This window comes from Ylistrum balloti, unplaced genomic scaffold, assembly GCF_031769215.1.
Source record: "Ylistrum balloti isolate Yb309-2 unplaced genomic scaffold, AGI_CSIRO_Ybal_v1 Utg370392, whole genome shotgun sequence".
Lineage (NCBI taxonomy): Eukaryota > Metazoa > Mollusca > Bivalvia > Pectinida > Pectinidae > Ylistrum > Ylistrum balloti.
Genome location: NW_026782271.1, coordinates 346,891 through 374,186, shown reverse-complemented (window position 1 = coordinate 374,186; position 27,296 = coordinate 346,891). Strand labels below are relative to the sequence as shown.

General features: G+C 37.1%; 2 protein-coding genes across 2 annotated transcripts; both read right to left on the bottom strand.

The window, feature by feature from the left end:
• On the bottom strand, nt 1-12,356 carry LOC132554320 (fatty acid-binding protein 9-like). Its single transcript, XM_060218626.1, has 4 exons — nt 12,016-12,356; nt 2,837-3,006; nt 2,374-2,487; nt 1-304 (listed from the first exon to the last, which is right to left on the bottom strand). The coding sequence occupies exons 1-4, from the start codon at nt 12,110-12,112 to the stop codon at nt 251-253; spliced, it is 435 nt and encodes a 144-aa protein (XP_060074609.1). The 5' UTR covers nt 12,113-12,356; the 3' UTR covers nt 1-250.
• Nucleotides 12,357-23,898: 11,542 nt separating this feature from the next.
• Nucleotides 23,899-26,957, bottom strand: LOC132554317 (cellular retinoic acid-binding protein 2-like). The gene is made up of 4 exons (XM_060218623.1): nt 26,846-26,957; nt 25,146-25,327; nt 24,468-24,596; nt 23,899-23,946 (listed from the first exon to the last, which is right to left on the bottom strand). The coding sequence occupies exons 1-4, from the start codon at nt 26,955-26,957 to the stop codon at nt 23,899-23,901; spliced, it is 471 nt and encodes a 156-aa protein (XP_060074606.1).
• Nucleotides 26,958-27,296: the final 339 nt, after the last annotated feature.

Sequence of the window (27,296 nt, the reverse complement as noted above, 5' to 3'; positions counted from 1 at the left end):
TTATATCATGTAAACAAACTCAAATTTAATATGTGTAAAATCGGCAAAAACATCAACAATGATTTTATACATTAGTTATGGTCTCGCTAATTTAATATTAATAAAAACACCCTCATAAAGGCATGTCGACAAGTCCACACGGCACGTGAGAGTAGTTTGTAAGTTTTAAAGTGTCAATGTGCTTGATTCAAGTAGAAAAATAGTTTCAATGTCCTACAGTCAAACGTAACCTAAATATCGCCGAGACTGTTTAACTCTTCTTCTTAAATATCCTTTTCATCACCACATTGTTGACTTTAACACTCTGAAACCAGAAAGAAAGAATTTTATCAAATCTGGATAAAAGAAAGTTACAATATTCAGAATGTTTTTGAGATGTCTCCCGAGACGGCACTACCTTGGTGTCGTCTAATGATTTCCCAGAGTTGCACTGTACTTCTCTTCGATTTCTATCACTCTTTCAAAATGCCAGTAAACACTCGTCGGCAAGACGTTTTATACACTGTGCAAAACATTATCAGACAACAGACCCATCTATCTCAAGGTAGATACGTTTATTTTACCTTGGACGAAATCTGGTCTCAAATTACATTCTTAAATGTACAAGGGAACCGGTCACACAACTACATTGTTAACAGTACAACAATGAATCCGGTCACACTACTTACTGTACCACACAGAAACCAGTCAAACTACTTACTGTACCACACAGAAATCGGTCACACTACTTACTGTACCACACAGAAATCGGTCACACTACTTACTGTATCACACAGAAATCGGTCACACTACTTACTGTTCCACACAGAAATCGGTCACACTACTTACTGTACCACACAGAAACCAGTCACACTACTTACTGTACCACACAGAAACCAGTCACTCTACTTACTGTACCACACGGAAACCGGTCACTGCACTAAATATGCCACACAGAAACCAGTCACTCTACTTACTGATTCACACGGAAACCGGCCACACCACTAAGAAAATCGTACCGAAACAGGTCTCACCGCTTAAAACCTTAAAACGCTGTACAACACGGCGACTGGTCACATCACTATAACGCTAACTGTACAACACAGGGACTGGTCACATCACTATACCGCTATCTGCACAACACGGGCACATGTCATATCACTATATCGTTAACTGTACAACACGGGCACTTGTCACATCACTATACCGTTAACTGTAAAACACGGGGACTGGTCACATCACTATACCGTTAACTGTACAACATAGGGTCTTGTCACATCACTTTACCGTTAACTGTACAACACGGGGACTGGTCACATCACTATACCGCTGACTGTACAACACGGGGACTGGTCACATCACTATACCGTTAATTGTACAACACGGGGACTGGTCACATCACTATACCGCTATCTGCACAACACGGGCACATGTCATATCACTATATCGTTAACTGTACAACATAGGGACTTGTCATATCACTATACCGTTAAATGTACAACACGGGGACTGGTCACATCACTATACCGTTAACTATACAACACGGGGACTGGTCACATCACTATACCGCTAACTGTACAACACGGGGACTTGTCACATCACTATACCGTTAACTGTAAAACAAGGGCACTTGTCACATCACTATACCGTTAACTGTACAACACGGGCACATGTCACGTCACTATACCGTTAACTGTACAACACAAGGACTTGTCACATCACTTTACCGTTAACTGTACAACACGTGCACTTGTCACATCACTATACCGTTAACTGTACAACACAGTGACTTGCCATACTTCATTATCAGAACAAACATTGCATGAGGATATCTTTGCTACTGTTGATTATTGCAAATTACATTTTCCCATTTTTGTCCGATACCTTTGCATTTTACAGTTCAAAACGTACACTTTAACACCTTTCATCTGACCCTGTCAAGAAACGCTAACTACGTGTTTTAAGAATATCGAATTTTGTGCGAGGATCGAACAGCTGCCAGCACCACAATATTCTACCACAGCATAAGACCTACTCATCTCTTCGGCAATAACCTGGCCTGAAAAATCAATCACTACGGCTGGATCTCTAACAAGAAAACAATTTCACGCAGTCTTGTCCCCCCACAGTGGAGTGTACGTTGAGACAGTGTACGGTAAGCCATCGGGGCCATCGATCTTTCTGTAAATCACGTAACAAGTGTTTCCTTTATTAATTTTGTCCACTCATTGTCTACTGTAGATAGCATATGTTATGAAGACTGTCTTGTGATACACATAACATTCAAAATACAACCTTGAACTTTGGGCTTCCGGATGCCCTGTCTTATCGTCTATAAGGTAACCTACATGTACAAAGAGACTTTTAACACCACACAATTTATATATTACAAACCATTATCAGTTCCTCCCCTTCTATCCATCGTTCCACCAAAGTGGCCTTGCCCTTTGACCCCTCCGTTGGTTCGGAATCTGTCGTAAGTTTACCGCCAGACCACGTTACAGTCGCCTAGAAAATAATGTTGAAATATTAGTATCATCAGAGATATATATAACACCAGGTGATATATATACGTCTCTCGTATCATGTAATAAATGTTAGTATCATGTTACATATATTGATAAAGTCTAACCTGTTATCTCGAACTCGTGTAAAACATATTGAATTTGAAGCATTTTGTCGGTCCCTGCCCAACTTTAGATAACTCGATTATCTCGAAGTTTTCCCTTGGCCCCATATAGTTCGAGATAACGAGGTTTGACGATATACCTCTTTCAGGTTTACTTTTATATGACATATCTATGATAAAGTTACTTTAATATGATGTACGAATGAAAGTGAGAGGCTGACAGCAAACCTTCATTTCGTTATCATTGGGGTCATGTGACAAAACCTCCTTGTTGAGCTCGAAGATGACGTCAGTATCTTTAGGGCCTTTGGTGACGATACGTATCTGGTTGCCCTCGCGTGTGATGGTCATGGTTGAACTAGCCGCCGCTGCCAACTTCCTCAATACAAAGTTCACACCTACAAAACAGAAAAAGAGCAGTGATGCCTTTATTCGTACTCGTATTTGACAAAATATTTGTTTGCAATTGCATGCCAGTTCATTTTTATTCATATATCAAAGTGTGTTTTGTATGTCATTTAGTAATTATTTTACACACAGAACTCACTCGATTCGACATACTGATACAATTAAAGCCGTCAAGTTTTTACAGTCATTTCTCTACTTACATATATATATCGTGTTATCTATCTAAGTCCAGATACTGTTTACTGTATTGACTCCTAAAACACACTGCTTCATATCATATCTATTTAATGTACAATGTATGTTGACATATTATTTAACTTTGAGAGGGTATATAACAAATAAAATCATACTTTTATTTAGTTTTAAAATCCATTTCTTTTTAAAACATTGCATTGACTAAACCCTTTTTATTAGAGATTGTTAATTATTTGAGATATAAATAAAAACAATTTGTATCTCTTATGGTAACGAGAAGTCGAGAGCAGAGTGTATTGCCCCAGTATATGTATACAGTAATAGTATGGTCTGGCAGTATAACCGTAACCTGTAATCTATGTTAGTATAAAACATGATATTGGAGAAAAGAGACCTCAGCGTAATGTTAGAAAATGAGCAAAATTAAAGTGGTACTTTCGAAACGTGTCACGTGAAGTGGTGGAAGGGGCACGTGTTCGGTGTGTAGTACAGAAGTAGTGTGTGGTGAAGTGAGGTAGGGGCGTGTATGTGGTGTAGTGGGGAGAGACGTGTGTGTAGTGGGGGATGGGCAGAAGAAGCGTGTTTTGTGATGTGTAGTGGGGGAGGGGTATGTGTGGTTTAGTGGAGGAGGGCGTGTGTGGTGTGCAGTGGGGGAGGGGCGTGTGTGTGGTTAAAGGTGGGAGGGGCGTGTGTGTGACGCAATGCGGGAGGGGCGTGATTGCGATGCAGTGAGGGGTGGTGTGTGTTTGTGGTGTATTGGGGGCGGGGCGTGTGTGGTGTGTAATGGGGGCAGGGCGTGTGTGTGGTGTAGTGGGGGAAGGGCGTGTATGTTTGGGTTTAGTAGGAGACGTGCGTGGGGGTAGGTGGTGCATTGGTGGACGGGCGCGTGTATGGTGTGTAGTGTGTAGTTGGGTAGTAGCGTCTGTGAGGTGTGTAGAAGGGGAGGAGAGTGTATTTAGGGTGTATAAATGGGTGCTGGGTGTGTAGTTGAGAGAAGCACGTGTGTAATGTGTAGTAGGAGAGGAGAATGTTCATGGTGTGTAGTAGGAGAGTAGCGGGTGTGGTGTGTAATAGAGGAGGAGCGTGTCTGCATGGTGTGTAGGATGGAAAGGGCTTTTATGTATGTGTAGTGTAGTGTGTAGTTGAGGAGGCGCATGTGTGTGGTGTGTAGTCGGACAGAAGCGTGTATGTGATGTGTATTGGGGAAGGGAGTGTGTGCAAGGTGTGTAGTAGGGGAGGGGCGTACATGTTTGTGTGGTGTGTAACGCGAGGACGTGTGTGCGTGGAGTGCAGTGCGGACAGAGGAGCGCCAGTGTGGTGTGTACTGGGGGAGGTGGGTGTGTTGTGGTGGGAGGTGCATGAGTAGTGTGTAGTGGAGAAGGGCGTGTGCGGATGGTGTGTATTAAGAGCGAAGAGGCGTGTGTAGTGGAAGAACTGCTGCGTGTGTGGTTTGTAGCGGGGAGGTGCGTGTGTTGTGTGTAATTGGGAAGGCCGTGTGTGCTTGGTGTGTATTGAGGGCGGAAGAACGTGTGTGGTGTGTAGAGGAGGAGAGGGAGTGGGTGCATATCTACACTTAATTGTGCTGGTTTGTGTATCAGTTTTGTAACCCGATCCTGTGCAATGTCAGTAATCGTTTCTTGAATGTTATCAATACACACGACTGTTTTGCATATACAATAGTCGCTTATTACAAACTGCACCGATGACCCTGACGAACGCCAAGTATTTTAAACGTGTAACGTAGATCATATTTAGTGTATACTGTGAAATTAATATACTGGATTTTGATTATATAGGTTTTCTTCTCAAAAGCAGATGTCATATATAACTACTGAAATGAATAAGTGTTATAAAATGATTGCAGCGACATTGTTATCGCTTCCAACGGGACTGTGATCAAACTATAAGGTACTTTCCAAAACTGTACAGAGGACACGTTACAACAGGTGTGATGCATATAGAGTAAGGGCGCGTCACAATAGACTTAGAGCAAGGGCACGTTACAACAGGTGTTATACATAGTGTAAGGGCGCGTTACAACAGGTGTGATACATAGAGTAAGGGCGCGTTACAATAGACTTAGAGTAAGGGCGCGTCACAATAGACGTAGAGCAAGGGCGCGTTACAACAGGTGTTATACATTGAATAAGGGTGCGTTACAACAGGTGTTATACATTGAGTAAGTGCGCGTTAAAACAGGTGTTATACATTGAATAAGGGTGCGTTACAACAGGTGTTATACATTGAGTAAGGGTGCGTTACAACAGGTGTTATACATAGAGTAAGGGCGCGTTAAAACAGGTGTTATACATAGAGTAAGAGCGCGTTACAACAGGTGTTATACATAGTGTAAGGGCTCGTTACAACAGGTGTTATACATAGAGTAATTGCGCGTTACAACAGGTGTTATACATAGAGTAAGGGCGCGTCACAATAGACTTAGAGCAAGGGCGCGTTACAACGGTGTTATACATAGTGTAAGGGCTCGTTACAACAGGTGTTATACATAGAGTAATTGCGCGTTACAACAGGTGTTATACATAGAGTAAGGGCGCGTTACAACTGGTGTTATACATAGAGTAAGGGCGCGTTACAACAGTGCTTATACAAAGAGTGAGGGCGCGTTACAACAGGTGTTATACATAGATTAAGGGCGCGTTACAACAGGTGTGATACATAGAGTAAGGGCGCGTTACAACAGGTGTTATACTTAGAGTAAGGGCGCGGTACAACAGGTGTGATACATTGTGTAAGGGCGCGTTACAACAGGTGTAATACATAGAGTGACGGCGCGTTGCAACAGGTGTTATACATGGAGTAAGGGCGAGTTACAACAGGTGTTATACATAGAGTGAGGGCGCGTTACAAAAGGTGTGATACATAGAGTAAGGGCGCGTTACAACAGGTGTTATACATAGAGTAAGGGCGCGTTACAACAGGTGTTATACATAGATTAAGGGCGCGTTACAACAGGTGTTATACATAGAGTGACGGCGAGTTACAACAGGTGTTATACATAGAGTGAGGGCGCGTTTCAAAAGGTGTGATACATAGGGTAAGGGCGCGTTACAACAGGTGTTATACATAGAGTAAGGGCGCGTTACAACAGGTGTGATACATAGAGTAAGGGCGCGTTACAACAGGTGTGATACATAGATTAAGGGCGCGTTACAACAGGTGTTATACATAGAGTGAGGGCGCGTTACAAAAGGTGTTATACATAGTGTAAGGGCGCGTTACAACAGGTGTTATACATAGAGTAAGGGCGCGTTACAACAGGTGTGATACATAGATTAAGGGCGCGTTACAACAGGTGTTATACATAGAGTGAGGGCGCGTTACAAAAGGTGTTATACATAGATTAAGGGCGCGTTACAACAGGTGTGATACATATAGAGTAAGGGCGCGTCACAATAGACTTAGAGCAAGGGCGCGTTACAACGGTGTTATACATAGTGTAAGGGCGCGTTACAACAGGTGTGATACATAGAGTAAGGGCGCGTTACAACAGGTGTTATACATAGATTAAGGGCGCGTTACAACAGGTGTTATACATAGAGTAAGGGCGCGTTACAACAGATGTTATACTTAGAGTAAGGGCGCGTTACAACAGGTGTTATACATAGAGTAAGGGCGCGTTACAACAGGTGTTATACATAGAGTAAGGGCGCGTTACAACAGTGGTTATACAAAGAGTGAGGGCGCGTTACAACAGGTGTTATACATAGATTAAGGGCGCGTTACAACAGGTGTTATACATAGAGTAAGGGCGCGTTACAACAGGTGTTATACATAGATTAAGGGCGCGTTACAACAGGTGTTATACATAGAGTGACGGCGAGTTACAACAGGTGTTATACATAGAGTGAGGGCGCGTTTCAAAAGGTGTGATACATAGAGTAAGGGCGCGTTACAACAGGTGTTATACATAGAGTAAGGGCGCGTTACAAAAGGTGTTATACATAGATTAAGGGCGTGTTACAACAGTTGTGATACATATATTAAGGGCGCGTTACAACAGGTGTTATACATAGAGTGAGGGCGCGTTACAAAAGGTGTTATACATAGATTAAGGGCGCGTTACAACAGGTATGATACATAGAGTAAGGGCGCGTTACAAAAGGTGTGATACATAAGAGTAAGGACGCGTTACAACAGGTGTGATACATAGAGTAAGGGCGCGTTACAACAGGTGTTATACATAGAGTTAGGCACGTTACAACAGGTGGTATACATAGAGTAAGGGTGAATTACATGTGTTATACATATAAAGATTACAACTATAGGAGACACAGACAGAGCTGAATGCGCATATCTGTCCCAGAAACCGGGATTGGCAGACTGTGTAATATTCACTACTATAAATATTGTTTTAAACAACAAGCTTTTAAACCTGGTTATGTCAAATGATGGAACAGAGAAAACACTATAGCTGTGATATAGTCTGGTACAATGGTATGATAGGGTCATTTTCAAGGGCCATCTTACGATATAAATAAAGAGATCGCTGTAATATCCATGTACATATGTATTCTGAAAGTTGACAAATACCTGGGGCTAAACGCCAACATATATCAATGTCGACATCTTCACCGGTCATTTAGACCAGTCACGTGAGTACGTATCTAGGTCGTATATGTACCTACATGTTTTGTTGTGGAGTTAAAACTTTATCAGTATAGATAATACAGCCCAAACTTTGACATGTTTGTATGTAAAATTAATTGTTTGTCAATTACTATGTTATGTGTTTGCAACAGTCAGCGTAATAAGGGGAACTATCCCTAGTGTATAAAGTCACTTATATAACAAAGAGAAAGAAACGGGAACATAAAATCTTTTACGTTACAGTGGGGAAATGCAGATCAATTCTGATCACTGTACAGTCCCAGTTATAAGACGAGAACCATAGACGAACATCTTACGACATGCATTAAAATACCGCAAGCATGTTTACACGATGATACACACACTTGAGCAATGTTTGAAGTATAAGGAATGCATACGTCAGCCTGAATGCTTTCAATTTGTAAGTATACATGCAGGCGTGCCGATGATGTGGCATATCGGAACTACGCCATCATTAAATATAGAAAGACCCAAATCCGTCCAAAAAACTTACTATGAAAAAATTAAAGAAATTAGGCGCAATAGACCAGTACAACGTAGCATTCATGCGTTGAATATTCTAATCCGTATTTTCGTATTTTTGGCATTAACGACTATAATGTTCAAATGAATAAGATATTTGAACAAAAATTACATACAATTTCGATTTCAATAAGTAATCGCACATTTATTCGGTCTATATGGAATTCTGTTGTGTCTAGACACCTTCCCAAGTTTCAGCGTCATTCTACCGGATATCATCATTACGTCAGGGGTGTACGCGTGTTCTCCAAAATATTTATACAAGTCATCGATACATACTTGACATCTTAGTTACTAGAAGAAGCGAGGATTGTTGACTACTGAGGGGAACCATCACGAAGAAGTCATAGGCGCGTCATTCAACCGGAAGGCGCCGTACTCTGGATACGATACATTTTTGTATCAATAAATGTATTGACGCGTATATAACACACAAATATGATAATAATTGAAGAGTAATTGGTTAGCCAATCTCACTATAAGACTGCCCAACATGTGACATGATACACACAGATCATTCGTCTGTCAAATTGTACGTCTGGTGCTGGGGTCGAAGGATACTGGGACTTCATTTATGTACCTCACAATGATGTCGGTCGTGACTTAATGTTACTTACAACTCCAAAACTACAGCGTAATTTGCTGATTTCCTTTCAATTATTGCGACGCTTTTTGATGAGCACTATCTACGTCTGATGTTAGTATTAATGTATTGGATTGTACCTAATGTTAGTTTGTCACACCTCGATAACACCACAGATATGATGGCATCACACAAGAGCCAGCGTTACATGTAGTTTTATCAATATATCGACGGGGATTCCCACACCTCGAGTCCATTGTCCTTGTGAGAGTATTCCCTGAGCTCCGTGTTGCCATGGACACCTTTCTTGTCAGTAGTTTCTCATTCAGGGGCACGAGAAATAGATGGACCCATCCAGGCGTGTTTCTCACACAGGGGCATGAGAACTATTTGGACCCATCCAGGCCTGTTTCTCACACAGGGGCATGAGAACTATTTGAACCCATCCAGGCGTGTTTCTCACACAGGGGCATGAGAACTATTTGAACCCATCCGGGCGCGTTTCTCACACAAGGGCATGAGAAATAGTTGGACCGATCCAAGCGTGTTTCTCACACAGGGGCATGAGAACTATTTGGACCAATCCACGCGTGTTTCTCACACAGGGGCATGAGAACTATTTGGACCAATCCAGGCGTGTTTCTCACACAGTGCCTGAAAACTATTCCAGGCAATTTATGACCTTTTTTGTCTAAGGAAGATTGTTGGTACGGGGAGAGAATTCGTAAAACGCCAGGACATGTCCAAGATATCAAATCCCTATGGTGTTTTAGTTAATGAGAGACGTGTTGGTTATTCTTGTCCCTAGGCCATCATGTCATACAATGACTTATGGACACGATAAAACATAGGTTAATTTTCACTACGGGCACCACCAGCAAACTGTGTATTAGTATTTATATTAACTCCCGAAAAAAAAATACTAGTACTACTAATTACATACACAATTAATGGTGACGTATACACATAGACAACTGCATCATATACGGGCAATATAAAAACATAACAACTCTTACATTGTACAATGTAAACTCCTGCATTAACATGTATACAGATGAAGAGGGTTCTCGTTTTACAGCTCAAAATAGAATGTGCCAGAAACTTACTGGTAAAATAAGTTTACATCATCTCCTGCATTTTGTTATCAGACTAAACAGCTTCGGTATATATATAAACTCTTGTGTCTATTATAAATCTTTTGTATCAACTATAGTGTCTGGTCCACCGAGTAAATTTTGAAAATTACAAACATATAGAAGAATACGGACAAGGGTAGTTATTGTTAAAGACGAAACCCGAACATCACCAACCAAAATTGACACATCGCTTACCAAACTTGACATGTCGCTAACCACACGTTACACCGCTGACCCAACTCGACACACAGCTGACCATAGTTGACACACCACTAACCGCACTTGACACATCGCAACCAGTTGACAAACCGCTAGCTACATTTGACACACCACTGACCCAACTTGACATATCATGCACTTATCTCAATTGACACATCACGAACTGTACGAGACACTGTCAACACTAAGCAAGTGAACTGTGTTATGATGACCTTAAAGAGACTTACACTCCTAAGTCAAGACACACTGTAAACGTACCATGTCGGCTTTATAAATCGTTAACTTTTTTCTGTCCCTCACATACTGCTAAGATCCGGTCATTGACTGACTGTAGCTAGTTCTGTTGTTCGAGTTTTAAGGCTGTGCCATAATTGTCAAACATTTGTAAGGCAGTATCTTCAACTGTCCGCGGTCCTGCCGTCCGAACACGTAGTCAGATGGAATTAAATTCACTGTCATTTTCTATTGATGATAATTATTCCTAATGGTCTTCTCAACCCCTCGTTTGAATTGCAAAGTGGTATAAAGGTAACCGTCTTCTGTTATGGTTTAGTTGTTGTTTTGTTTTTCAAAAGACAAACACATTGAAACGCATACAGGGAAAATATATATAGGACCTATTAAAAATTATGAGTTTTCCTTTCAAATGATATTTTATGAAACGAGTCGGAGATAATTTCTTTTTGCGAGTCGCGGCGACCAAAACTTATAACTTCGAGTCGAATTTCATACAGTCTCATATGAAATGAAAAAAAAAACTTTCTGTCATATATCTAAAAGAACAACATTTTGACAGGTTTTAAGTCCAAATGCAAAGGACAATACGCAGTGAAACGTCACTGCTCATATTGTATCATAATAAACGCTCCAAACTGTTGTGGTAATATACGAAAAAAAATACATGGGCGAATTCAAGAGACACTGTCAAACGTCCGATATAAACCGAGTCTCAAGGAGGAATCCCAGAAGGGATGAGGGCGAATTCGCTTGACAACAGACATTTTATGTGATAAAATACTCAACTTCCACATCTATCATCATCGAATCAAGAATGCTTTAGGAATCCTATGCTCACCAAGACATGCTGGTGAGATGTGCCTCTCTTTATAACAACAACTTGCGTAGAAATGCCACTTTTCTATGCTCCCTAAACTGGCCTCTATTGAAGAGATCGATTGTATTCTCTTAATCACACTGACGCACGTTTCGGTATTAAACTAACAGAAACTAGAATTAAATGTTTCCATCAGTGTTTTTGTGTATCAAACAGGATGAAAGTTCGCCGGGAGTTTATATGTTATTATGATGTCACTCAAGCCGGTGTAATGTGACCATCGCAATGATTCGTTGTGTTATTACGTATACGGTTAAGAAATGCGAAAAATATAATCATCAGATTCTATTCACGTCGGTACAAGATCTAAAATAACACGTGAATGGTAACTTGATGAGTACACAGGTGTGCATTAGGTTACATAGTTAAATACCGCCCTTTAATAAAAGAATTATTGTACGGAGCTCCGACGCGTTTATATTAAAATGATCAGCACTGAATCATAACTGGACAAGATTATTAGTGTATCGATCTACAATATCAGACATATGCCGATTGACACCAAAGACACAGCTCGCATTGGCATTCAAAATGGTCAAAATCAATTAAATCAACATTGTCTATTAAAAATACATAATCCCATATATTACCGTGGTCTTACCGATTTCTTTCAAGTATTCATCCAGGTTTTCATTTCTGACAAGTACCCATACACCCCCAATAGTCTGCACCACTTCGTCAAGAGCTGCATCTGCCATTATTGGGTGTCGTCTATTCCTTACGTAATGGTCCTTCGTGAATGTCTTGTGTACAGAAATAAAATGTTAAAATCAAGACAAGCACTGGCTAGACAGCAGGGACGTCGTATGACTGTCCAGTGACTATCACGGTGGCAGAGTCCAGTAGTAATCAGATTACAGTGACTGCAGGGTACTTTGTACCCGTGTCTGTGCCCACGTGGTCTGGTAATTCATCAGCACTAGCTTGTGAATGGTCCCTATCACAGTTACTATCGCCTTGCAGTAGTGTGTATAGCTATATGTGTACTACGCTGTGTGAGAACTGTGCACACACATACCGTTAGGCGAATATCATAAACCAAACTGTCACACACGCGGAGCTTGTGTGTGGGAAATTGCATAAATTTGTTCTGTTGCCAGCCACCATGATCGATCGTATGAACGACTCAGTGTTACATGTACAAGTTATTAATCAACAGTCATATTCGGGTAATAACTAATAATATTTATGTCGGACAAATACATTGTATCGATTTGTTTTATAACTTACACCAGTCACCTAGTTTTGTTATTTTTATACTTTGTGAAAACGGTATATCATCGTTACACAATGTTTATCTTCAACTTGTTAAACAATTAAAACATGAAAACCGTATTGCTAAAGTATTGTTGTGGCCATAAATCACAGGTTACTTTTCTGACGATTTAAAAAAAAAAAAAAAACTCCGGTTGAAAGAATAATTTGCCTCTAAACTGTGTACCAATATTGGCGATACAAATCCCATTCAGTGAAAACAATTGACGAAACGAATTCCATCCCAGCAGGATACAACATACGTTAATTTGCTGTCGTTGCATCTGTAACAGGACAGTGTGCGTCACAATAAATTAGAAATATGTCTGCATTCCATTTCGTTCATACCACCGTAAGTGCAACAGAAACAATACTCAGTCCATGTATATTTGCAAACATTCGTTTTCATCATATTGCCGTTGATAAAAACAATTTTGATCATTTTGAACCCATGTCAGTCGTTTAGTAGTCAGGACACATTTCAACACGGAGTGTCCGGAAATGCAAATGGCGGAATGAAAAATGAAGGATTTTTTCGTACTTTTAACTATTTTTTGTTACATTATATTATACCTTATGTACAAAATATCGCTGATAAGTATTAAATACCGACTGAGGAACTATATTGTACTGGATAATGCAGTAGAAACGGTATGAATTAGCCATTAGGCATAACAGTACATCATGAAAGTTAAACGCGTTGGGAAATACAGAAATAATGGCGAAGAAAGGCAAACTTACTTACAGTGTGTTCTGGCGCTTATTACATGTTAAAACGAATATAATCAACTGATACCCGCACAACCTAGAAATTCAAACCAAGAAATCACTACACATTACAAATAAAACTAAACTTCTCTGGGAAACCTAATTTCCCCCGATGTAGACCGATGGGTATATGTATGCTTTGCGTTGCCCATACTTATGTCGGAATTTGGACCCTCTAATTTCTTTGGCTGTTGAAATATTGGACTGATATTTAATGTACAGATGTTTCAGATACCGGTCAAAGTTTCCTCGCAGCTTATTATTTCCAGAAGTATTGTCCTGAACTTGAAAACTATCAGCTTCGGCTGATTTTCTCAGAGTTGGGTGGTATATTAAACAGATATTTGGTACATAGTTGCTTCAGATATAAGACAAATTCCAGGTGTACACAACCTACTTTTGGTGAGTTGCAAACATTGGGGTAACAGGAATAACAGAAACTCTGTGTACACGCTTATATTTGAAGTATTGGACGGGGACATGAATTCGGCCGTTTTTATTTTTTTTAACCAAATACTTAAGCTCTCGATTAACTTCGGTCATCGGCATTGATCAATCAATACATGCACCTGACACAGCATGAAAAGTCACAAGTACACATGTTAAAAAGGCTTAGAATACAAAAACAGGATATATGTGTCTAATCTTGATAGCGTCTTCTGTTTATTCAAATTTTAACTCCATAAAACAGGAGAAATCATGACATCACACAGATACATGTAAAATCTGATCAATGTGAGTAATAATGTCATGTTCTCAATTAAATGACAAGGTGAACAACAACAGACCCACCAAGCATAATAACGAACATAATGACGACAATGTTAATCCCATGATTTTATCAGCCTGTATCTGTTGAAACTTTCTGATATATAACACGATCACCGTGATATTGAGAACAATATCGAATATTGTAAACACCATAGGTTGGGGAAGTAGGGATGCTACTATCTAGAAAATTGTACAAAAGACATACAAGTGAAAAGCACGGGGAAAATCTGTAAATTTGTATTTTTATATATCAGATAATTTTGGAACAACGTCAAATACATGTGTATATTCTGAACCGTGCCACAATTCGATTGAATTTAAACGTGGCGTGCAGGTTACGGCTAACCTCTTTTATTTGAATATATCGGATAAAGTAAAGGTAGGGTTTTCTTCTTTATCTATCAATCCTAATTCCTTTTGTATGCAGCCAATAAAATTATTGATATTCATATTACAACGAAGGGAAAAAGTTCAACAATATTTTTAGCCTTTATAAAAGCTAAATGTTTTTGATAATGCCTATATTCCTAGAACCTCAATCAATGTTCAGTGGTCTATGTGATTTTGAACATAATCCAATATCTGCCTTAAACACGGATACAACATTCGCAGAATTGCTTCCTGTTCAGCAAAAGAAAATGTTTCACTGGCTGAGCGTTTGGCAGCAGCTGAGGATCTCAAAGGCACATAATTTCAACAACGGAATGCAGTAATCAAATTGTTCGATTTCCTCGACCAAGATTCGGTATCTTTGCCCTTTTTTTAAGATGCACTACAGCATCCTATAATTATTTTCGACTTGGATGTGTTTTCTCTGTGTATTCCAGTGTATTTAGCGTTCATGCTGTAACGTTTTATACATTTATGTGAGTTATTTATACCGTAAGGACTATTTATGAAAGATATTTTCAACATTAAGTTATAATTTCTAGGTCTTTCCATTATCACTTGTCGAAATTTCGTTTAGGGGAACTCACCGATTTATGAAAATGTATCTAGATAAATTTGTGGGTATCTCCAGGTGTAGAATTCTTATAGCAGATGTATAACCATGTTTATCATTAGAATCGCGTTAATGTGTATCATAAGAGGTAGATTAATAAATATAGTTTGATTTAATCAACTCCAGTTGATTGTTCGTGGAAATCACATTTGTCATTACAAAATGTGCTCCGCCAAGTGTTTTGTCAACCTGTTTTTCAGAATCACGACACCTTCCGACCTACACGTGTAAAGGACGCCAATCAGTTCGTTATAATGTGCATTGAGTGAATGTCATTGTGTGAGGTAACATCAAACGATATAAAGTATACAATCATTCTTTCGTTGAGGCATGGATTCCGCCATTTGCATTTTATAGCACTTGCATGTACATGAAGTTGTAAACAGTACACTCAGTAGCCACAACGCAATATATATCTATATTTATAGGATATTATTTATAATCAATAACAATGAATGTTTACTTAAACTCATGCTTCAGTAATGAACAGACGCGATCATCGGAAACACCTTTTGGTTGATATATATACCTAGACGTCGACAGAGTCTCAAAATCGGTCTATACAAAATTCATGTGAAATTTTAGACAGGTACGAGTATAACCCCAATGAGTGATTTTATACAACTGTAGAATACAAATATTTATTCAGAACGTTGCATCATTCAATCGAATTCAAACCAAACCTCGTAGACCAAAGGTCGACCACGCGCTATCAGAAAAGAACAAACACCAGTGACTACAAACGTCATCTTAGGTGTCATTTGTAGGTTGTGTACATGTTTACTTCAAATTAAAGCATTGTACACAATGCCATTCATGTAGATAATCGTGAGGTTTAAAATGTCTCTAACAGGATACATTACAATGCAGAAAAGCATCCAGCAGACGTGTCGTAAAGACGAAACCGGTTTTATGAAAAATTGAAAAAATATCTAGATGAATAATATTAACGAATTACAACGTGACTATGAGTCATGATGAAGAGGAGAAACGATTATAGTTTGAATAAAAATACTAAAACACAAACGCGCATCAATAGATTTACATTCAGATTTAACGTCACCTCGATACTCCAGGGTTAAAATCACATTCACTCTGTGCAGATGTTTGGTCTGTGTATTGAGCAAAAGTGATCGTAACTTATGGAGTATCGAGGATGTTTTGACGTTTATCCAGGGTTAACACAATACTGACATTATACCTAATATTACACAATACCAACGTCACTACAATACTGACATTATACCTAATATTAAACAATACCAACGTCACTACAATGCTGACATTATACCTAATATTAAACAATACCAACGTCACTACAATACTGACATTATACCTAATATTAAACAATACCAACGTCACTACAATACTGACATTATACCTAATATTACACAATACCAACGTCACTACAATACTGACATTATACCTAATATTAAGCAATACCAACGTCACTACAATACTGACATTATACCTAATATTACACAATACCAACGTCAGTACAATACTGACATTATACCTAATATTACACAATACCAACGTCACTACAATACTGACATTATACCTAATATTACACAATACCAACGTCACTACAATACTGACATCATACCTAATATTACACAATACCAACGTCACTACAATACTGACATCATACCTAATATTACTCAATACCAACGTCACTACAATACTGACATCATACCTAATATTACACAATACCAACGTCACTACAATACTGACATCATACCTAATATTACACAATACCAACGTCACTACAATACTGACATTATACCTAATATTAAGCAATACCAACGTCACTACAATACTGACATTATACCTAATATTAAGCAATACCAACGTCACTACAATACTGACATTATACCTAATATTACACAATACCAACGTCACTACAATACTGACATTATACCTAATATTACACAATACCAACGTCACTACAATACTGACATTATACCTAATATTTCACAATACCAACGTCACTACAATACTGACATTATACCTAATATTAAACAATACCAACGTCACTACAATGCTGACATTATACCTAATATTAAACAATACCAACGTCACTACAATACTGACATTATACCTAATATTAAACAATACCAACGTCACTACAATACTGACATTATACCTAATATTACGCAATACCAACGTCACTACAATACTGACATTATACCTAATATTACACAATACCAACGTCACTACAATACTGACATTATACCTAATATTACACAATACCAACGTCACTACAATACTGACATTATACCTAATATTACACAATACCAACGTCACTACAATACTGACATTATACCTAATATTACACAATACCAACGTCACTACAATACTGACATTATACCTAATATTACACAATACCAACGTCACTACAATACTGACATTATACCTAATATTACACAATACCAACGTCACTACAATACTGACATTATACCTAATATTACACAATACCAACGTCACTACAATACTGACATCATACCTAATATTACTCAATACCAACGTCACTACAATACTGACATCATACCTAATATTACACAATACTAACGTCACTACAATACTGACATCATACCTAATATTACACAATACCAACGTCACTACAATACTGACATTATACCTAATATTAAGCAATACCAACGTCACTACAATACTGACATTATACCTAATATTAAGCAATACCAACGTCACTACAATACTGACATTATACCTAATATTACACAATACCAACGTCACTACAATACTGACATTATACCTAATATTACACAATACCAACGTCACTACAATGCTGACATTATACCTAATATTAAACAATACCAACGTCACTACAATACTGACATTATACCTAATATTAAACAATACCAACGTCACTACAATACTGACATTATACCTAATATTACACAATACCAACGTCACTACAATACTGACATTAAAATTAATATTACACAATACAAACGTCACTACAATACTGACATTATACCTAATATTACACAATACCAACATCACTACAATACTGACATTATACCTAATATTACACAATACCAACGTCACTACAATACTGACATTATACCTAATATTACACAATACCAACGTCACTACAATACTGACATTATACCTAATATTACACAATACCAACGTCACTACAATACTGACATTATACCTAATATTACACAATACCAACGTCACTACAATACTGACATTATACCTAATATTACACAATACCAACGTCACTACAATACTGACATCATACCTAATATTACACAATACCAACGTCACTACAATACTGACATTATACCTAATATTAAGCAATACCAACGTCACTACAATACTGACATTATACCTAATATTACACAATACCAACGTCACTACAATACTGACATTATACCTAATATTACACAATACCAACGTCACTACAATACTGACATTATACCTAATATTACACAATACCAACGTCACTACAATACTGACATTATACCTAATATTACACAATACCAACGTCACTACAATACTGACATTATACCTAATATTACACAATGCCAACGTCACTACAATACTGACATTATACCTAATATTACACAATACCAACGTCACTACAATACTGACATTATACCTAATATTACACAATACCAACTTCACTACAATACTGACATTATACCTAATATTACACAGAATATGATATCTAGTTCACAGCTGTGGTTTCTTACAACACAGAGACATCGATATTTCTTATCGATTTTTAGTGCTAGAAATATAACTTCTGGTTAACCCAGTGTTTATATCTCCGTCTGTTGTTAATTTAGACCATCTTTCTGACTGCAGACATCTTCGTGTAGTGATGGGAACATAAAGGATGGACAGAACAGTAATCTGTGTAGATATATATCGGCTATATATATATATATGTAAATGGAATTAAGGCGAAATATATAGAGTACGTTAGTCCCTTATGTGATATACCTACAGCTAAATGACGTAGTTTGAAAGTTTCGCTCTTCTGTGTCTTATAAATTTGTATAAAATGGTGTCATTCACGTTTGTGTCTTTTGTACAATTCTCTCTATTTATAGTTATTGCAAAGAATGCAACAGAAGACATACACTCCGTGAATACGTTAAGTAAAATTAACAGCGAAGTCAGGACTTTGTGAGTCGTCAGCAATGCTAAAAGGCTTGAAGCAAATTGTTGAAACCGATGAGGCGACCATGGAAAAATTGAACACATTTCCATCGACACCCATACACCACTGTTATCATCTGTCTGGTGACCTTGGTGTTGAACCAGTAGTACATGTACAACCACTTAAGTGTTATGCTTAAAGGTAAACGACGGAATCCGCTGATAAAGGACTACTTGAAAAGGCCACCGTTTGTTATATGTCTGTAAATGGGCATTATGTTAAGTAGGATGTAAAGATAACATTACTACATCGACAACATGATTAAACATATATAACTGCATACTTAAAAATTTCGCGGTTTTAATAAAAATCAGAAAGTAATTAAGAAGTATTTTTCATGAGTCGTGCGATGGCTTAATGTTAAATCTATTACTTCAGTTATCATGGTTTTTTTCTTATTCATATCCTCGTGAAACTTTTAAAATTTTAAAATTAATATACCACGAAAATAGAGTCCATCGAAAATAATATCCTTTTTTTTCACTGTAAAGACGAATCCAAAACGTACATAAAACAAATGTGACCCATACATTGCATGATTACAAACGAACAAAACAAAATGATTATAGACATGCACGAAAGATATACATATTGATAATATCTAACAGCAATAAATCAAACAGAGCTACATCAGAAATTAGAAATATCTTCTGTGGCTAAATATATATGATATAAACAGGTGGGTGTTTTTGGCTGCATTTCGAAGATTTTGTTTTTGTTTGTTTGTTTGTTTTGAAACCAAAGTCACGATTGTTTTAGTGTTTGAAAGAAAATAAAACTGTAAAGACAGAAGGAAAACATGAAGAGAAAAAATGCAAAACAAGTTCATGATAAAGGAGTTATGTTAAATGCACACAATAAAAACTCTGGTATAACTTTAACGCGTTCCTATGTCGCCGATAGATACTAAAACAAGAGGTCTATAGGGCCTGTATCGCTCACTAGATGTTTACATTTTTCCTTTTTCAGCAACACTTCAGTGGACCGAGACCTATGACATGTAGAAATAGTTTTCCATTATCCAAGGATGCTTCAGACCAAATTGGGAAAGAATCCTTTCATTCTTACAGAAAAGGGATTTTTAAGAATATGTTCTATCTTCCCTATTGGACAATGCCCCTAACGCCCCATAGGGCGGAGACCTAAAGTTTATCGAAAACAATGTGTCTTGATCACCAATACATAACATTATTATACTTGGAGTGTAATTACGAGTTGTTTGACCTCAACTGCCCATTCACATTTAATCTATATTCGTTTGCAGACTTTGTCATATCTCATAAATGAAAATGTTCTGTTAAGTCTATTCTGGTTGAATTGAAAATTTTATCAAAACATGTTACAAAGAACTTGCCAGATCCTTTAATTTCACTTTGAAATATATTGGTGGTGTCTTACTTTGACAAGATGTTTATTAACCATGCTCATGGTAAACATCCCTCAAAAATAAAGGATACAACATACAGCCATTTAACTCAATCTTTTCCTACCACGAAATCAACAGAAACAGCATTCTACCAAGATTTATAATAAGTGTAATAACCTTAATTCCTCACTGAATTTTCCATTTCTAGATGACAATATCCCTGCTTCACCATCACTTTCATCAACCCGTGGTGTTCACATGTCGAAGCTGATTCGATATTCAGTCTTGTTCTCAATATCACGATTTTCCTTTCAAAATGTCGACAATTAACAAATGAACTTACGACACCGGACTTCAACAGATATATGTGGAAGACGATAACGGGGAGATTTTACGGTTGTCACAATTATCCCGATGGGACATTCTATTTCCTTGTCTTTGTTAATCGTTAGAAGATATGCATAATGGTTTTGTTGTAGTTAACCTTGTGATGACATTGTTTAATCGACCAATATCAACTTGGTCCTATTCGCCTTGTTCTTTTTCTAGGATCTACGTCTAAATATTTCGTTTGTTCATATTCTGCCCTTTTTCCATCGAAGTTCAGTTTGAATTGAAACATGTAGGCTGATATAAACATTCACGTGCGACCAGCCATAGACCTCGTACTAGAGTACGATTTCCGTATACGGATTGCAAGTCTTTACTTGAATTGAGATCAACTGGTCCTGTCAAAAATCATTTTTAATATCCACGTTGTTTTCTCCTTTCTTTCTATCTGTATCAGTTTCCTGGTAAACGTTAATGAGATAAACGATATGTTCTGGGATGCTCTCCATTCACCCATTCTTGAAACAACTAAAAATGCTCAATAATACACAATGACAGCTTCATGCAAATGTAGAGGACACAGCGGTAATGCTCACCTAGAGGCGCGGTGTTCAAATCCCGGGCGCACGTGAAAAGGTACGGGGTCACTTTCCCGACCTAGTAGGGTTTTACCCAGGTACTCTGGTTTCCTCCAACAGGAAGACCCCTTGTGCGGTCCATTTCGGGCCAAATAGAGTAATTGATATGTATACTTCGCCAGGTATAAAGGTATAAGTATGAAAGCTAACCTGAAATGGACTCTGATCCCTCTAATAGTGTGTTTCTGTGTATGTTTTCATGAAACATAGTGTTCAAATGGAGATACAGCCAAATGTTCTATTTCCTTTGAAAAGTTAAATTAATTTTGTTGACATGAAAACATCTACATCTTGTCTTTTAACGGAGAAATTCTAAATCACCATAAGAGTACATTCTTCTCAAGTCACATATATTCCATTTAGTATAAAACATTGTAGATATCACTGACAGAACCAAACAAAGTGCAGAAACAGTCTTTATTAACATGCGTATCCAACTGTCAAAAAAGATTTTAAGAAAGGCGTAAACAGCAATAAAGTATACCATTACAAAATACGTCATACTCAACAATATGGGTGAAAATCACATTTGTCAAGAAATAATTTGTTTATTCTAAATGTACCAAATGAACTGTACTTTTTTCAAAATTATCAGATAAATTATATAATATACCAAAATCTCGTTACCGAACAAAATGAAATATATTTAAAATAAAATAAACGATAAATATAAATGTTATAAAAAGAGCTTTGGGGCAAAAAAACGATCATACAAAATATTATCTTAAACTCGAAATCACATGGTAGTCGACACAGCTCCATGTAGATAGATAACGATCTATACTGGTTACTGGTCTTAGTATCGCTCTATCTACACAGAAAATTTATTTTTAAAGATGGTTTATTTTTAACAATTTTGAAAGTCATCGACATAAAATGTTTAAGGCATCGCCACATATTTATGATGAAAGATCTAGTTTTGGTTATGAAAATTAACAAGAATCTTGAATCGGGAAAACAATTCTTTATTTTAACGAGGTGCATTATTTGCTAAATCTATATATAGTTAAATATTGTAACAAATTGTATCATATTTTACTTTCAATTTCCTCGGTACAATTGACGAATTGTTTCGAACGTCGATGCTTTCGTCCAGTGGATGTAAAGGCCGACAACTCTAAGTACAAAAGAGTTCATGCTGGTTGATACAAAAGTTGATTACCTCCCCTTCATACATCAACAAAAAAGTCGACACCAGCAGGTTTTGATACTAATTGATACAATATTCTTTAAAAAATGTCGATTTGACAGATATGAGAGCTTTGAACGATTTTGCTCTAAATGACTAAATCAGCCATATTTACTTTAAGGTTACTCAGATCTCCTTGATTGACAGATAATAAGGGAACTTGTTCCGATAGACAAATATAAAATTTGAAGAAAAAGTATTTTGAAAAGTTAAAAAAAATCCAAACAGCAACGTGTAGAATACACTATCTACATTACCTCATTTTAAACTAGTAAATTGAAAGAGGAAGCGCTTGATATCATTACACAAGATGTAATTAATATTTCATGGCAATTAATAAAAAATATAATACAAAAATAATAAACATAAATAATGTAACAGAAAAGTGAAATTTAACTTAAATGACCTTTGTAAAAGACAACAATACAAAAAAAAGCAATAAAGACAAATAATTAGTATTTACTTTCACAAAATGTACATTTTCATAAAACTTGCACAACTACTGAGACGCAAACCTGTAGTTCTTTTTATATGTGTCAAATAATGTCTCTGGCCACTATTTAGTGTTAAGATAGACTGAACAAATGACCTTAGTCCAACTTCTCTCCGCCATGCAACATTGTTTGATATTATTTCAGTAAATTGTATAGAAATTTAAGACAAAAAAAAAAACCAATATTTTCCTCACAAGATAGAATTTAACAAAAATGGTGGAAGATTTTTTCTGGGTCACCGAATCATTCCTTCATACCCGCTTGCTCTACACAACATGTGTCGTTAGAGCTAAAATGTCTCCGGTTTGCCGACAGCCAAGTCAACTACCTTCAGCATCTATCCAAACTTCCGTTTTCTGTAGGTTCGGTTGGATTGCGTTGTTTTGAATAACTAGATCTGCTACTGTATCCCACACCTTGAAAAATGTCTACACATCCACCAATGGAGTCACCGCTGATTGCCAATCATTTTATTATCTAACGAAATACCTCTTCATAACCACCGATTCGGCGTTAACTGTCTGCATTAAAGAAAAGAGAAAGATTATTCAAACAAGTAGAATTTAGTTTTTTTGAGAAAGAGTTTACCGTTGACGAGATATTGAATTATGACTCCTAGCTAATGACAGGAAATATCTGCGAAACAGCTTAAATATGAAATGTGAGCAAAAAGATATCAAAGGATTAACTATAATCCTGTCCTGTGTATCTACTATATAAGATATCAAAGGATTAACTATAATCCTGTCCTGTGTATCTACTATATAAGATATCAAAGGATTAACTATAATCCTGTCCTGTGTATCTACTATATAAGATATCAAAGGATTAACTATAATGCTGTCCTGTGTATCTACTATATAAGATATCAAAGGATTAACTATAATCCTGTCCTGTGTATCTACTATATAAGATATCAAAGGATTAACTATAATCCTGTCCTGTGTATCTACTATATAAGATATCAAAGGATTAACTATAATCCTGTCCTGTGTATCTACTGTATATTACATTCCCTATATGATGTATGACCTTGACCTACCATAATCATTTCCTCCTTGCCGTTGGCCCCAATAGTGACTTCCCTGCTGACTTTCGTTTCCTTGGCCTTGGACTTGTCCCTCGGCTTCGAATTAGTTACCAATCTACCGCACTCAAATGTGGTTATGGCCTGTAGAGTAGGAGGTATGGTGTCGTGACGTTGGGATATACAGTGCATGAATAAGTAAGCATTCTCTTAGTTTAATTTCAGTTCATCAAGATATTACAATGCTTTATAACACTGCGTTTGATCAATGTCTTTGTACCCGAGAGAAATATTCAATCCGTTTCTGTATATATTGCGGATGGATATTGGAAGCAATGCCAAACAAGTCAGGAACTTGGTACATTGCGTAAACAAGAACTTCGTTAAGGTATTGTTATAAGTAACACGTGTATAACGAAGTATCTTTTAGGACTTTCTGAGCTGACCTTTGCACTAACAAAACTGAAGAGATATCATATCACAGATTATGTATCGCTAAGCTGAATGGTTAACAAAATCAAGAAATTTATGCTACGAGTAGAAAAAATAGGATATTTTAAAATGTTTTCATTAAACGTTTCTATAGATATTATAGAAAAGAAATCTGAAACTGCGCTGAAAATTTATCTTCTGAAATTATGAAGTGAAACATAGCTGTCATTCGTTTTCAACAAACAACATATTTCAGCGTACCGTCACGGCGTTGTCGACTGGGTCCGTATCCTCAGACTCTATATTAAGTTTAAAGAGCTTGTTAGTCGTTTTCTTTGGTCCGGTATTGACAATGCGGATCTGCTCCCCATCCACTGAAATATCTATAGTAGTACCAGAGGATCCAGCTGCTGCAGCGACCTTCCTTAGCATGAAGTTCACACCTGAAATGAACTTAAAACTACAGTATTTTCTATTTCTCAATGCGATGGTGAAGTTGAACGTGTTTGATGCTCGTTGTAAACTTTGTTCTCGTTTGAGAACATGACATTACTTATTTGGATTGACCTAGATTTACATGGCGAGTGTCATTGATGAAGCTGAAGACGTTCACCCTTTCGGAACACCTGGTCTTATTCTGTTGTATTATTTTTTTTAAAGTTCCCGTGTATTTTTTGTCCATGCATTAACCTCGTGGAAATTGTTTTAGAATTCCATTACGTCTGTAGTGTCTTTGTTATTGTACTTGAAACACAACGATCAATATGGGTACCAACTACTGATCCACAATATAACATACTGATCTAGCGCAAATGTATATTTCGATGTTTAGACCTCAATATAGATATATATATATAAGTATGAAGATCAGAATAGTGAATCCTATCAGATATATATCTATTAGTAACTGAGGTTTATAGATTAAATAGACTACTGTAATTATGCATGGCAATAATATTGGAGTTAAGTTTCTGGATATGAAAAATAATCATCTGTAATCAACCTACATTCCTTTCAAGTGTAATTAGTCAATAATCCAATGAGTTCATACATCACTTCAGTTAAAACTTTAGATTGTGTTTTACATTGAACAAAATGTGTAACGGATCTGTTTATTACATGAATCTTCACAAGATTTCGAATTACAACGTACTCAATATAAAATACAAGTTTTACAATAGACCAAAGTGTTTATATATCACAAGGTGCTGAAGATAAATTGCAAGGCTTTAGTGTCGTAAAGGATCATAACAATATTATGTATGTCTTCAGAGTTGAGTTGCTGTACAGTGTACTTGAAAACGACATTCTCATACACACCTAAACATTTCAAAGTACATGTTTCACTTCGGTAAATGGGCAAACATACATACAGTCTTCATACGACATTTCTCGAATAAAGAATTTGATACGTCTGGCGAAAATTTGTCAAAATAATTTTTTTCAAGATCTGTGAAAAACTGCCAATGTTGAATGTGGTATGGTAATTTGAGTAGAATCTGAGCATCACCGAATAGATGTTGGGATTTGTACGGACGAAGGGAGCGTTTTAAGCTGCTGTCCATTATCTTACTATTTAATTTTAGTAGATTTGATGATAATTTGACACGTGTGAGAATAGGATTATATAACAACTCTGTACGTCCTATTTTCTGACCTAGTAATGGTTAGAATGTGTGCAGGTCACAGCGAGAGTATTTTGAAATATTTACGTCTGTGGGTCAATATATAGGACGTTGGTTTATTTCCCTCCGTCAATGGGTACACAATCGTAAAAGGCCGAAAACTGAATCAAACGAAAAGATTTACGATATTTATATTCATAGATAATGGTGAAACGATCCACTACTCAGGAATAAGTATCTTAATTATGTTCCGTGGATATTTAGAGTATATTGATGCTCATGCAGTAACCGACAACTGGCTGTGCTCTGATAAAGATATAGTTAATGTTAACATACCTAACAATTTAAGGTACTCATCCTGTCCCTCGGTCTTCGTCAGTTTCCATTTGCCAACAAATGTTCTTTTAATCGCTTCTAAATCTGCCGATGTATCAGAGAGGCTCGCCATCTTAGGGACTTGATGCACCTGAGATCGACTGTATTTTGCTCAGGTGTTTCTACTTCTATCTATTTATAGTGTTCAGGTGAGTATTCATGCGTAACCTAGCGACTGATGTCCAGTTGATGTGTGGGAAATCTATCGAAGTATTACGATTCGCCGATAAATATATCTAAACCATTCATTTACCCCCCTCCCCCCATTTGATATTATTGTTTACTGTAATCAGTGATCAATATGGGTACCAACTACTGAACCACAATATAACATACAGATCTAGCGCAAATGGATATTTCGATGTTCAGACCTCAATATAGATATATATATAAGTATGAAGATCAAAATAGT